Source organism: Nicotiana attenuata, chromosome 1 (genome assembly GCF_001879085.1).
Source record: "Nicotiana attenuata strain UT chromosome 1, NIATTr2, whole genome shotgun sequence".
NCBI classification, from domain to species: domain Eukaryota; kingdom Viridiplantae; phylum Streptophyta; class Magnoliopsida; order Solanales; family Solanaceae; genus Nicotiana; species Nicotiana attenuata.
The window spans coordinates 21,337,199-21,349,558 of NC_031989.1; the positions used below are offsets into that span (position 1 = coordinate 21,337,199).

The following is a 12,360-nucleotide window of genomic DNA, read 5'->3' on the forward strand; positions in this document are numbered from 1 at the left end:
AATCAATCGGTTCGGTTCGGTTTTTTTGGTTTTTTATAATAGAACCAAAACCAAACCAAATATTATCGGTTTTTAAAATTTAAAATCAAAACCAATCCAAGCCAAGAAAAATATCGGTTTACTTAATCGGTTTGATTCGGTTTTCGGTTTGGATCGAAGCCCTAACTACAACTGTTTAGCTGCGTGATTTTGGCGTTCATTATCACCTACGTCGATTCTTTGGGGGAGGAATTATGAGTTTAATTTTTGTATTAAGAATCATCGTTTTGAGTAACTATAAAGATCTCAATTGCTGCATCATCACTAAACAATAAATCATTAAGTAGTGTATTGCAGTAATGTTTATGCAGAATTATGGGAAGAAAAAATTAATCAAATTGCTAAATTGATAAATGTTACTCCCTCTAGTACCAAATGTTAGTGTAATTTTATTTCAAAATACTTTAACGTTTTAAAAATAAGACGTCATTTAGTGCAATATTAATTTATTTATTTTATATATTCCCCTCTCTTTTTGATTCCCCCTTGTTTGAGCCATTACTCTTTTGGTGATTCGAACTTACGATTCTGGGGTTGTAGTTGGGGGGTGCTGACCATCCGAGCAACCCCTCTTATCAGTGCAATATTAATTAAGTGATATGTTTTTGGACGGATAAACCATATTTTAAAAATATTCTTATAATTAAGGTAATTAAATGTATTTTTTAAGAATGTGCAAGAATCTTAATATATTAATATAAACCAGCTATAGTACGGCAACCATAACTCACTCCTGTCATGTCATTAGAAGGAACAATGCAGGAGGAAAGTCAGTTTACGTTATCAATAAGGTTAGTAGTGGAGTAGTAAGTACTCTTTCATTCTTAACCAAAAGTTTCGAATTTGAGTTCTGAATATGAAGTCAATTTTTGTTAACGAGTGCTTTATCTCCAACGTGGAACTTCCCAATCAAATCCAAATTTAATCGGGCGCCTATAAAGATATCAAACAGCGATTAAAAAACCAAAAGAAAAAAAGCCAGTTAATGTTAGACACTAAAAAGAAGAAAAAGAGAGAAAAGCTAAAAGGCTAGAAAGTAAGGTAGACGGATAAAATTTGAAACGAAAGAAAGCCACTTTTGCTTAATTGACACTCTTGCAAAAGTATGACTTTCTCCAACATAAAATTCATAAACTACCTTAAATTAAGCATTAGGTGAAACACTAACTTTTCCATTTATGTAGTGCGGTTTTCAACATTGGTTGAACTCTCCATATTTTCCAGCTTTGGGGGCCAAACAGAGGATTTCTTGAGTAATTTTAAGCTAGCGTTTGGCCATAGATCCCAAATTTGTTTTGAAAAATTTGATTTGGGTGAAGTTTGGTTTGAAGATGAAAATGTGTTTGGACATACGTTTTCAAAACATATTTTCCAACTTTATTTTGGAAAAACATGTATATAATTCCCAAGTTTTGGGATTTTGGCCCAAAATCAGCTCAATAGCTGATTTTGGGATTTGAAATTTGGGATTTGGCCAAAATATGCGCAAAATTTATGGTCAAACATGAGTTTTGAAAATAAATCCCAAATTTATTTTGGCAAAACTCATGGCCAAACGGGGCCTGTAAAGTAAATGGAATATACTAACTTCAGATGCAAATTAAATTTACAGCTAGATTTTTAAGGAGAGAAACCACCCCCCCCCCCCTCCCCCAAAAAAAAATGATAGTAAAAGATAAAAAATGAATTATGGCTTGTGCCCACATACAAGTTGCATAGAATGGGTAAAGAATAGTTGGGTTAAGTAGGAATTGGAGATATTATGTCCCCTTTTTTTAAATTCAACCAATTAATTACCATGATTTGTTTATTTAAATACAATGCTTTAAGATAAGGAAAACTTAGAGTCAAAAAGCAAATTTTACCTTTTGTCAATTATTTTATTTCAATAATATTAAATTGTATTTTACTTAAAAATAGTAGTAGTAACAAGCAAGGGGTTGAAAGGGGGGAAAAGCACAAGTTGGGTTAAATCCAACTAATACCATCCAAAACAAAGAAATTTATGCCTTGTGAACTGTCATAGACTGAGATTTTGTGATGTGGGCTTTTCCTTTCACAATTATTTGATTAAGTCCCATATGAAGTTGAAATTTATAAGTTATGTATTGTTTGGAAGAGAAAATAATTAGCAAGTGTCAAGTAGAAGGTGAAATTTGATAGGAGTAAAATAATTTCAGTCATTCGCAAAATTTGGTAAGATGTCTAATCACATGATCAGAGGTACAAAAATCTAATTTTTTTCCTCTCTTACAAAAGGATATAAAACTAATTCAAATCACTTCATTAGGTTGTTTGGTCAATCTTTTTCATCTTAATGGATTTTTGCAACAAAATGCAAAATATTTTCACTTTGACTTGATCAATCTTTATATCCATGCTACCGAAAGCTGCCTAATGGCCACAAACTCGTGTATACAATCTGAGGAGGATTCTTGAACGCGGAAAAGGATTTATAGTACATACATATACGTACTCGTGCTTATGGACACACATACAATTTGCAAAAAATTACTTCAGTCTCTTTGTTAAGTTAAATGAGCTAAACTTTTAGAGGAAACTGTTTTTGGCCCATTGTGAAATCCATCTGTTTTTCTTCAAAACTTTCAGCTTCAGTCTTCATATATTTTCATTATTTTTCTTTCTCTTCTTTGAAGTATATAAGGATTTAATTTCTTTGCCGTCTGTTTCTTTCCCAATATCCTTCTTTTTTTACAGTGGCGGATCCAGAATTTTAAACTGATGGGTGCTTGTCGATAAAAAATCCAAAAGAAGAGGAAAAATGAGTTTAGTTATGGGTGCTCACTCTATATTTAAATAACTATTTTTATAATTGCCTATGTAAATTTACTAAATCTGGTTAAAACTAATGGGTGCTCAAGCACCCATAAGTCTCCATGTACATCCGCCACTGTTTCTTTACCCGTGTTTCAAAATGGATGGTCTTAAGTTTTGACCCTCACTTGTCTCATGGGCGCAGACCTTTAAGGTCAAAAGTCATAAGTGTTATCCATGGGGTAAGCAAGAGGCAATACTTATTAAATTTGAAATTTTGCCCATGGAACAAAATGGGGTTCAAAAATTAATAGTGGCACCAAAATGTCCTATTTATGCAAATCACCCTGCCTCAAAAGATAACAACCCAATAATGTAAACTCACACAAACAGCACCAGGGAGAAATTAAAAAATAGCCAAATTTATAAGTGGTCATTTAAAAATAGCCACAATTTCAAAAATAATCGAAATTTAGCCATTTTTCATGTAAGATAAATCTGAACGAAAACACTGTTCAAAATCCGGAAAATACTCAAGCAAAATATAGTGGAGTTCCAGCATAAGTATACTGGAATTCCAGCATATTATAATGGAGTTCCAGCATAAGTATACTGGAAATCCAGCATATTATAATGTAGTTCCTGCATAAGTATACTAGAACTCCAGCATAATATACTGGAGTTCCAGTATAATATACCGGTCCATTATAATATGCTGCAAGTTCATACACATGTGCTCCAATCTCAATATATTATGCGGGAACTTTCTGCGTGTTGGAGTTCCAACATAATATGCTGGAAGTTCATACACAGGTGCACCGATCTCCCGTATATTATGCTTGACCGGTCCCTGTTGCAGCAAAATAGTGATTATTTTTTAACAATTTTGCAAATGCTGGATATTTTTGAATGATCAGTCCGAAAACTGGCTAGGCCGTGCTATTTTAACACAGCAGCATAACCATAGAGGCCCACAACGGCACAACCCAAAAGTCCAAAACTAACAAATGAAAAAACAAGGGATTAGGCATTAGGATTTAGGCGTCCATCTTTAAAGAGTTCTCAATCTTCATCGTCTACTTCAGCTGCCTACAAGCTTTCAACCTTGGTCTTTCCAATCGCTACCCATTAAATTAATAAATTTCCCCTGTATTCTTGCCCTAGCTTTTCAACAGCAAAGACCGCTGCTCTTACTACCCCGTCAAGCATGGGGAAGACAGCCTCACGGTCAGATCTTAAATACTACTCTTAATTAAGCCTTGTATTATCTATTACCCTTAGTTTTTCTCTCGCACTCTCTAAATTTTTTTCGTTTTTGTATTTCAGCGGAGATGCAGCCGCTCGTGCTGAACGTAAATTCGAAAAGAAGCTCGAGTTTTATGCTAGTAATTTTCTTGACCTTATACTCGATTTTGTCTAATAGATGTCTCCTTTTTTTTTGTGTGTGTGTTATGGCATATCTATTTTGAGTTCACATATCTAGTGATTGCATTCTTCTAATGTATATTTTAACTGGAAATTTCGCATGGTTCTTTCTACAGAGGTTAAACAGACAGTTACTTCATTAGCTGCCCAGAAGTCTATTACTAAGGTTTGTGTACTTGCCCCCCTTTTTTTCCAGAAACTTTGTTAATTGTTCTAGGGTTTCAATCATTGGTGACTTTAGCTATCGAGTCTCTAACTTGAGACTATAAGGAATACTCCACTCAGGGGGTTTTAGCTCTGCTGCTAGATACAACTGTAAAAGTGAATGATGCATCTAAAATGTTTCGTCTCTATATCTATAGCCAAAAATAGATGAAGAAAAATAGTTTGAATAAAGGCTTATTCTGCTTTCCTTTTATACCGACTGACGGACTTTCTTTCACGCGCTCTAGTTTAATGTATGTGGAAACATGCTAATCCTGGATCAATGCATGTCCTGGCATGTTTACAGCAGAAATTGGGAGTGTACAATCTCTGTGGGTGCTCCCTATATTTGACTTAACTTTGCAAAATAAAAAAATTGAAGAAGGTTATTCCGGTTGAAGAGACCAGATAGTGAAGGTTGGCATTGGTATCAAGTGTGAATTCCTCTAAGATTGACAGTGTGAACATAGTGGTTTAATAAGTCTCGTCTTGATCAGTTGCCTCTTTGCGCTCTTTTTCTGCATTTGGCACTCTAAATGGGATGACATTCCCAGGAGATACTATAAGATTGAATGGATGTTGTGATTTCTTAAGTTAAATGATGTTTTTACCTCAGCTAATATGTCTATTGGGATATAGAATGATTCCTTGAAGTTGATTATTTATGTGTGTCGCTGTATTTTTTGCAATTTTGAATCTAGATATCTATAGGTCCTGCACTATTTTGTCCTTGAGTTTGTCATTAACTCTAAGATGCAAAGAAGTGTTGAGATAAGTTCTACTAGTTGCTAACTTGCTATCCAACACGCCTTCACCAGCCCCAAAATTAACTTCCTATTTTCTTTTGTTTCCCTTCCATTTTCATGCACTCTAACTAGTCAGTTCCATCTTGTCCCAAATTCTTTCATGTGGCTTCAGTCACTTAACTCTTGATTATTAAGTCCCAAAATTTGCATCTAGCTTCATGGTTTGTTAAGCGTTTTTTGAGGAAGATTCCACTGTGGTTCTACAGTATGGTGGCTGGAGGATACACTTCACTTTTAACGTTGGACATAGAGTTGGTTGCATGATACAATATAACATAGTGCAACAGTTCTCTATTAATGAATTGAATAATCAAAATTTAGAGGGTACCCTGTTGATGCTTCTCTTGAAACTATGCCTTGTGTTTATTCTGCTGAATTGGTGATTGTTTTTCTGACAGAAGAAAAAAGTAAGAAGCAGGCAAAAGAAGTTGAAGGCTTATGATCTTTCTGAACTTACAGAGTTTCTCCCGGAGTTAAAAGCCTCTCAGCAACCAAAACCTGCAGAGTTCAAGTTGAAAAGTAAAAATAGGAAAAATTTAGTGTGAGTACTTAAAACCTTGTTTATCTTTCAAAAGCCCATGTCCTTTGTATGATAGAGCAATTTGTTCCTAAGAGTGTATACTTCCAACAGGTTGAAGGAAGGCAATCAGTTTCAAGCAGTTATTAATCATCCTGCTTTCCAGGCAGATCCACTAGGTGCCATTCATCAACATCTTCAAAGCACGCAGCCGACCCTGGATGATAAGCCAAAAAAAAGGGAAAAGAAAAATGGAAATAGAAAAGGAAAAAAGAAATCTAAAGCCTCAGCCGCGCCACAGTCAATGGAGATATAATGTACTCTTTAACTTCACTTTTTTCCTGCTTCTTCTAGTAAAGATCCCCATTTGCCAAATTTTGGCGTGTTGGTCTGTGTTCATAGTAGTTCATAGTGCTACTAAACTAGCAGCTATTTACTGCTATGATCTTGCCTAGGCGTGCAGGAAAGCGATTAAGGTAAATCTTATCATTCTCTTGCCTTGCCGTATATCGGTCGAATATGATCATTCATCCGTTGAGTTAGTTGCAACTTGCAAGAAGTATGCAAAGAGCCTTACTTTAATAGCCCGTTTGGCCAAGCTGCAAAAATCAACTTATTTTGAGAAGTGTTTTTTTTCAAAAGTGCTTTTCTCAAAAGTACTTTTGGAGAGAAGCAGTTTGTGTTTGGCTAATTAGTTTGAAAAGCACTTCTGAGCAGCAATTAGTGTTTGGCCAAGCTTTAAAAAACTGCTTCTAAGTGTATTTTTCTCAAAAGTGCTTCTCAAAAAAATGCTTTTGGAGAGAAGCTACTTTTTTCTGCTTCTCCAAAACTGTTTCTGCTTCTCCTCAAAAGCACTTTTTTTTCCTTCCAAAAGCTTGGCCAAACACCTCAATTTTTGGCCAAAAAAAAGCACTTTTGGCCAAAAATTGAGCTTGGCCAAACAGGCTATAAGTATTTTGCAAAGAGCCTCACTACAATTTGTTTGGTTTAGCATAAAAGATCCACTACAATTCAACAGAAATTAGAAGGACGATTTTGGTTTAATTAAAACTTGCTATTTTCAAACTTTATTTCAGCTCCTCCTTTTAATGATGTAATATGCGCACTTCATTTTTCATATTTCTTCAAGTTGTTAACATCACCCTTTGATGTTGTACGATGCCCTATTTCATTTTTCAGTTGAATGTTGAATTAATTATAGTTGAACAGCATATGAAAGCCCAATTGAGTGCGGTGGCAGTGTCATGTTTATCGAAGGGGGTTAAATTAAATCCCCTTTGCGAAAATTGTATTGTGTGTATAGGTGAAATTTTGTTTTCTGTCTACTCTATTGATCCGCTAAATACAAGGGAACATTTCCTTGAATCCCCTTCATGAATTATTGTCTCCTCTACTGATTGAGTTAGTCGTTGTTCGTAAATTTTGAATCTGAACCTGTGATAATGTTAACCTTACGTTTTAAACTTGGTATCTCTTATATTATACCCTTCTGTTGTAATGATCATTATCAGGAGATAGATATACCACGCTAGGATGAGTTGCGCTTTCAACTGCAAAAGCCAATTCCCAGCGTCTTCCCTTCGAGCCTTAGACTATTGCAATGATTGTTATAGAGGCTGAATTAGAATTTGAAACTAATAGGTTTGAAATTTTAGTACTTTAAGTTATTAAATTTTAAATTAATAATTTATACATATTCAATGAATTTTTATAATAAATACAAAATTTGAACATAAGCTACTAATTTCGACCGAACCTGCTAGCTTTTTAGCTAGCTCCGTCCTGATGGTTGATGCTAAGTGGTAGCATAATCTATAGAGTCTGGCACATATATTTGGTGTTGGAAGGTCCGAAGGACAAATATTATCAGCTTTAAATGGAATTTGCCAAACACAGAACTTTTAACATTTATTTAGTTAAGGTGTTTGATAATCTTTTTAGTAGATCAATAAATGAGAAAGTTGAAATGAAACTCGGTTTCTTTTTTGTTGTCACAGTATAACTGGACATTGGACACTATTAAATGAAATAATCACATGAAAGGCCTTCTACGATACCAGTTCCAAGTCAAATAAAAGACATAAAATCTCTAGAAGAAATTTTCATATACCGAATAAGATATAATAGCTTCAAAATGTTATATCCCGTGGTACAAATATTATATTTTCATAGTAAGAATTGAACTTTGAACATCAAAAAGGGGAAACAATTAAAAACAAATTAAACACGTTGGGAGAACAAAAAGTACATTTCGTTCTCATGTTTTACACGAATATCCTAAAATCCGTCATCGGATTTGGTTCCTCTAAACACACGCGTACTTCCCACTTGTTGAAATTCTTTTCCCGCGTTGACGTGTCCCTTCTTCATTTGTCTTATGACAACTCCCTTTACACCTCTTCTTTTCTTGAATTTGTATATATTTTCTCATCTCCTTCCTCTGTTACATTGCTTACTAAGGAAACTATCTTTCTTCTCATTATATTATATATATAAATAGCAATATATATTTTCTGTCTTGAACAAAGTCTTATATTTGAATGGTGGTGAAAATTAAAAAGTTTCAGGTGAAAATTAGGACGTTGAAGCTAGAATTAGGAGTTGATGATAATATTGAAGCATTTGATGGGGTGAATCAAGAATCAAAAAAAGTGAAGATGATGGCAATTAAGATGAAATGGAAAGGTGAACCCAAGTTTGGATTAGTCCCATTTCATTATAAGCAGAAGAAAGATATTACAAGTCGGAGAATTGTGAAGAAAGGACAGCTAATAATTCCATTGAATGGAATAGTGATAGTGATGAGTTTGAGAATGTTTGTTGTTTTACAGAGGTTTCTGGTTGTTATCACAGTCTAAAGTATTCATTCGCCTTGGGATGTCTCATTTAATGTTTTATATTCAAATAAATTGGAGGCAAAAATGGTGGTTAATGTAGCAGAAATGGCTTCAAAAATGGTGTCTGAAGTTGAAGAGAAACTTCCCATTACTTTGAATATTGGTAGAGTTTCTATATCACCCACTCTCCATGTAAGTTCCATTCTTTTCTTCATCTAGCTCAATTAATGTCTATCTCAATTAAAAAAAAAAAAACAGAAATTAGCTGTGAAGTTAGCCACTAATTTATGCTAAATCGCCCAAGCTAACTAATTTTTTATAATTCATCGCTAATCTGTCGTCAAATTAAACTACACTGTTTAGTGATGGAATTTGTCCGATGCTAACTCCTGTTTTGTTTTGTAATTTACATTTTTGTTCTTCCTTTTTAAGGAAATTTTGTGTTAGCATAGATGTACCTTAAGATTTCCATAAATCTTCCAATTGTTACATTTGTTATATTATTTTTTGGGATAATTAAAACTTCAAATATGTAATTAAGCTTGCTTTCACACGATGTCACAGCAAGATATTAGTTTTATTTTCCCATATTTGGTCAAACTTCTACCGCTATTTGCTTGTTTTTTTTGTGTGTGTGTGGGTGGGGGGGGGGGGGGGTTGACAAGTCAAATATCTGAGGCTAATAATGAATAAATCTTGCCGAGAATTTAGTAGAATATGTTCTCTGACTTGTTAATAACATAAGCAAAAGTGACAGCTTTTAGCTGACTAATTCCTTGATGTTCCAGCAGTTTAAAGGACAATGATTGATAATGTATCTTATTCTATACTCCCTTCATTTCACTTTATTTGAACTTGTCTAACCGGACGTGAAGTTAAATTTTTTTTTTTGAAACTAATGGTCCAAAATAATTCATAAATATTTATGTGTTTACAAAATTATCTCATTAATAATAAAATGAAAATTTAAAATTACATTCTTTTCAAATTTAAAAAGAAATCATTCTTTTTAAAAACTGATTAAAAAAAAATTAGGTTCGGTCTTTTTGAAAAGGAGTATATATGTTAATTTATGTTCTACGCCTATTTTTCTTGACCACATTCTAGAAAAATAACAATGTGAAAGTCCCTCAATTTTCTGAAAATTATTAAATAAAATGACTCAATAAAGCCATTTAATATTTTTAATTACCCAATTAAATATGATTATTCTGACTTTGTCAATTTCAATAATTCTAGGTCAAAGTAAAATTTGCTAAGATAAGAGATGTTCAAGACTCGGCGGGTAGTGCCCGTGACTCAAACGAGTCAACTCAGCTGCAAGTTTAGGTAAGAGTAAAAGTGTGTGACAGAAAGGGACACAAAGAGAACCAGCTGAGTCAAGAAGATGACTCGGACGAGTCATCAACATTTGAAGCAGTGGAACCGAAGACAATTGAGTCGGGATCGATACCGAGTGTAGAAACTCAGGCTGACTCAGTCAACAAAGTGGGGTGGTTCTCTTGGAAGAGAAGGAGATTGAGTCTTAAACCAACAAGGAGTAAAGCAGAACCGTTGATTAAAAAGAGTCGTAGCTTTAGTGTTGTGTCACGATTTAGCCAACAGATACATTTGCATAAACTAAACTAAACTAATAAAATCTCCGATTTATACTAACTGTCACTTTAGCTCTTTTCACGTCCATTAAAAAAACGCTAAATACAAGATATTGTTTAGGAGTTTACTAAGAATTGGACAGTATTAAAAAGAACTACTACTTTAACATTAAGGGTATAGCTGAAAATAATTAACAAATTCTAGTATTGAATTCTAAAGTGACAATTATTTTGAGCTAAAACGACTGTTAATTTGGGACGGAGGGAGTAGAATAACGGAAAAGTTGAGAAGTCAGTGTCTTCCGAAGCTTAAATATTGTCATTGTCATCTTTTATAAACCCTTGGAACAAGTCAAGGCCAAATTCACAATCAAACAGGTCTATATCTTGGTAAAATTTATCTTTGAGCTGTATATTCATCTGAAATTTTAACTATTTGCTATAATATCTCATTGTTAACGATCCTAGAAACCATATCATCTACTTTGTTAACAAGTAAAACAAACAATATGAGTCAATTCTGTTATGTTTAAGCTGGAAATCTGTTTAATATAATTATGAAATCTCTTATCCTAGACTAAATGTAGATATAAGGTGAAACTTTGTCCACTGATACTTATGCGATTTTCACTAACAGAATGTGGGGAAGCCTGAACCTTCTACTGAATCAAAGGACAAAAATGAAGGCAGCAGCAAGAAGTCTGCTTGGGAAGTGAAAGAGCTACAGAATAGGGATGGACAAACAAGGCTCAAAACCAATGTCTTCTTTGCATCTTTCGACCAATGTAGCGATAAAGCTGCTGGCGAGAGTGCTTGTACAGCACTGGTTGCTGTCATCTCCCATTGGCTGCAATCGAATAGAGATGCAATGCCCACGAGGTCAGAATTCGATAACCTCATATTACATGGTTCCTCAGAATGGAGAAAGTTATGCCAAAATGATACTTACATCAATGATTTCCCAAACAAGCACTTTGATTTAGCGACTATCTTGCGTGCTGGTATTCGACCTATAGCCATATCGCATGATCAATCCTTCGTTGGATTCTTCAGCCCTGAGAAGTTTGAATCATTACAAGGAGTAATGTCATTTGATCAAATATGGGAAAAGATTAGCAGCATTGCAGAAGAGACTGCATTTGAGCCTAGAGTATATATTATAAGTTGGAACGATCATTTCTTCGTGTTGAAGGTGGAAGCTAACGCTTATTACATTATTGATACATTGGGAGAAAGGTTATTTGAGGGTTGCAACAAAGCATACATTTTAAAGTTTGATGATAACACTATGATGTTTGAGAAGGTTTACGCGGAGGAGAAGTCATTGAAAAATGATACTAAGGCTAAGGAAGAGATGATATGCAATGGGAAAGGATGCTGCAGAGAATTCATCAAGAGATTTCTCGCGGCTATCCCTCAAAAGGAACTGGAGGAGCAAGAGAAAAAGGAGACAGTTTCTTATTTCTCTCTACATCATCGGTTGCAGATAGAGTTCAATTCGAGTTACTTGTTGTCTTCTTCTTCGTCGTCTTTAACATCATCCCCTTTCTCTTCTTCTGCTACTTCTACACCTTCTTATTTGTAAGATGTATAGTATTTAATTTGCCTGGTGTGTATCAGAGTGCTGCTAATGTGAATGCATTATCATATATCAAGCACAATTAGATTGTCTGTTTTCACACTCAAAATATGCAGACCTGTGCAAATATGAATGTGTACCTCCAGAAATAGGAATGTGTTAATATAAACTCAAGAAGATGGACAGCCAATATGGCCGCGTGTTAGGATCGAAATAATCAGGTGTCATACGGAAGCTAGCAAAACAAACCTTGAACAACGATAAATCAGTCAATAACAGAGAAATATACCAAAAGAAACACAAACATTTAACGTGGTTCGATCAATTGACCTACATCCACGGCGGAGATTAGCAATTCACTATATAAAAGAGAGTACAAAATATCAAGTTCTCCCCCTAAACAATCTCACAAAGAGGCAAACACAAGTAGCACACTAACACTGCCCCGAAAAGTTCTCGCCCTAAACAAGACTCTCAAACACCATATGGCTACATTGTGGATCCTACCAGTGCGAAGCCACATGGTCATAACCCTTGGACCCTCAATTAATAGAAGTCCAAACATTTTCTTCCAAGAAAAGGG

The 12,360-nt window shown here is 34.5% G+C and overlaps 2 protein-coding genes across 3 annotated transcripts; both read left to right on the forward strand.

The window, feature by feature from the left end:
- On the forward strand, window positions 3,838–6,296 carry LOC109213218 (putative ribosome biogenesis protein slx9-like). Of its 2 annotated transcripts, none has more exons than XM_019377074.1 (5): window positions 3,838–4,041; window positions 4,141–4,199; window positions 4,356–4,405; window positions 5,651–5,790; window positions 5,881–6,296. In XM_019377074.1, exons 1-5 carry the CDS (start codon window positions 4,022–4,024, stop codon window positions 6,080–6,082), a joined length of 471 nt encoding a protein of 156 aa, XP_019232619.1. In that variant the 5' UTR covers window positions 3,838–4,021; the 3' UTR covers window positions 6,083–6,296. The 2 variants fall into 2 exon arrangements, with proteins under 2 accessions (XP_019232619.1, XP_019232560.1); XM_019377015.1 differs by having other exon boundaries at window positions 3,839–4,041; window positions 5,648–5,790.
- Window positions 8,188–11,886, forward strand: LOC109213348. Its single transcript, XM_019377165.1, has 2 exons — window positions 8,188–8,795; window positions 10,836–11,886. The coding sequence occupies exons 1-2, from the start codon at window positions 8,688–8,690 to the stop codon at window positions 11,781–11,783; spliced, it is 1,056 nt and encodes a 351-aa protein (XP_019232710.1). The 5' UTR covers window positions 8,188–8,687; the 3' UTR covers window positions 11,784–11,886.

Coding starts and splice junctions, on each gene's coding strand:
- LOC109213218 (XM_019377015.1), top strand. CDS start 4,022: ATGGGGAAGACAGCCTCACG. Junction 4,042..4,140: donor ATGGGGAAGACAGCCTCACG/GTCAGATCTTAA, acceptor TTTGTATTTCAG/CGGAGATGCAGCCGCTCGTG. Junction 5,791..5,880: donor AAAAATAGGAAAAATTTAGT/GTGAGTACTTAA, acceptor TACTTCCAACAG/GTTGAAGGAAGGCAATCAGT.
- LOC109213348 (XM_019377165.1), top strand. CDS start 8,688: ATGGTGGTTAATGTAGCAGAAATGGCTTCAAAAATGGTGTCTGAAGTT. Junction 8,796..10,835: donor CTATATCACCCACTCTCCAT/GTAAGTTCCATT, acceptor TTTCACTAACAG/AATGTGGGGAAGCCTGAACC.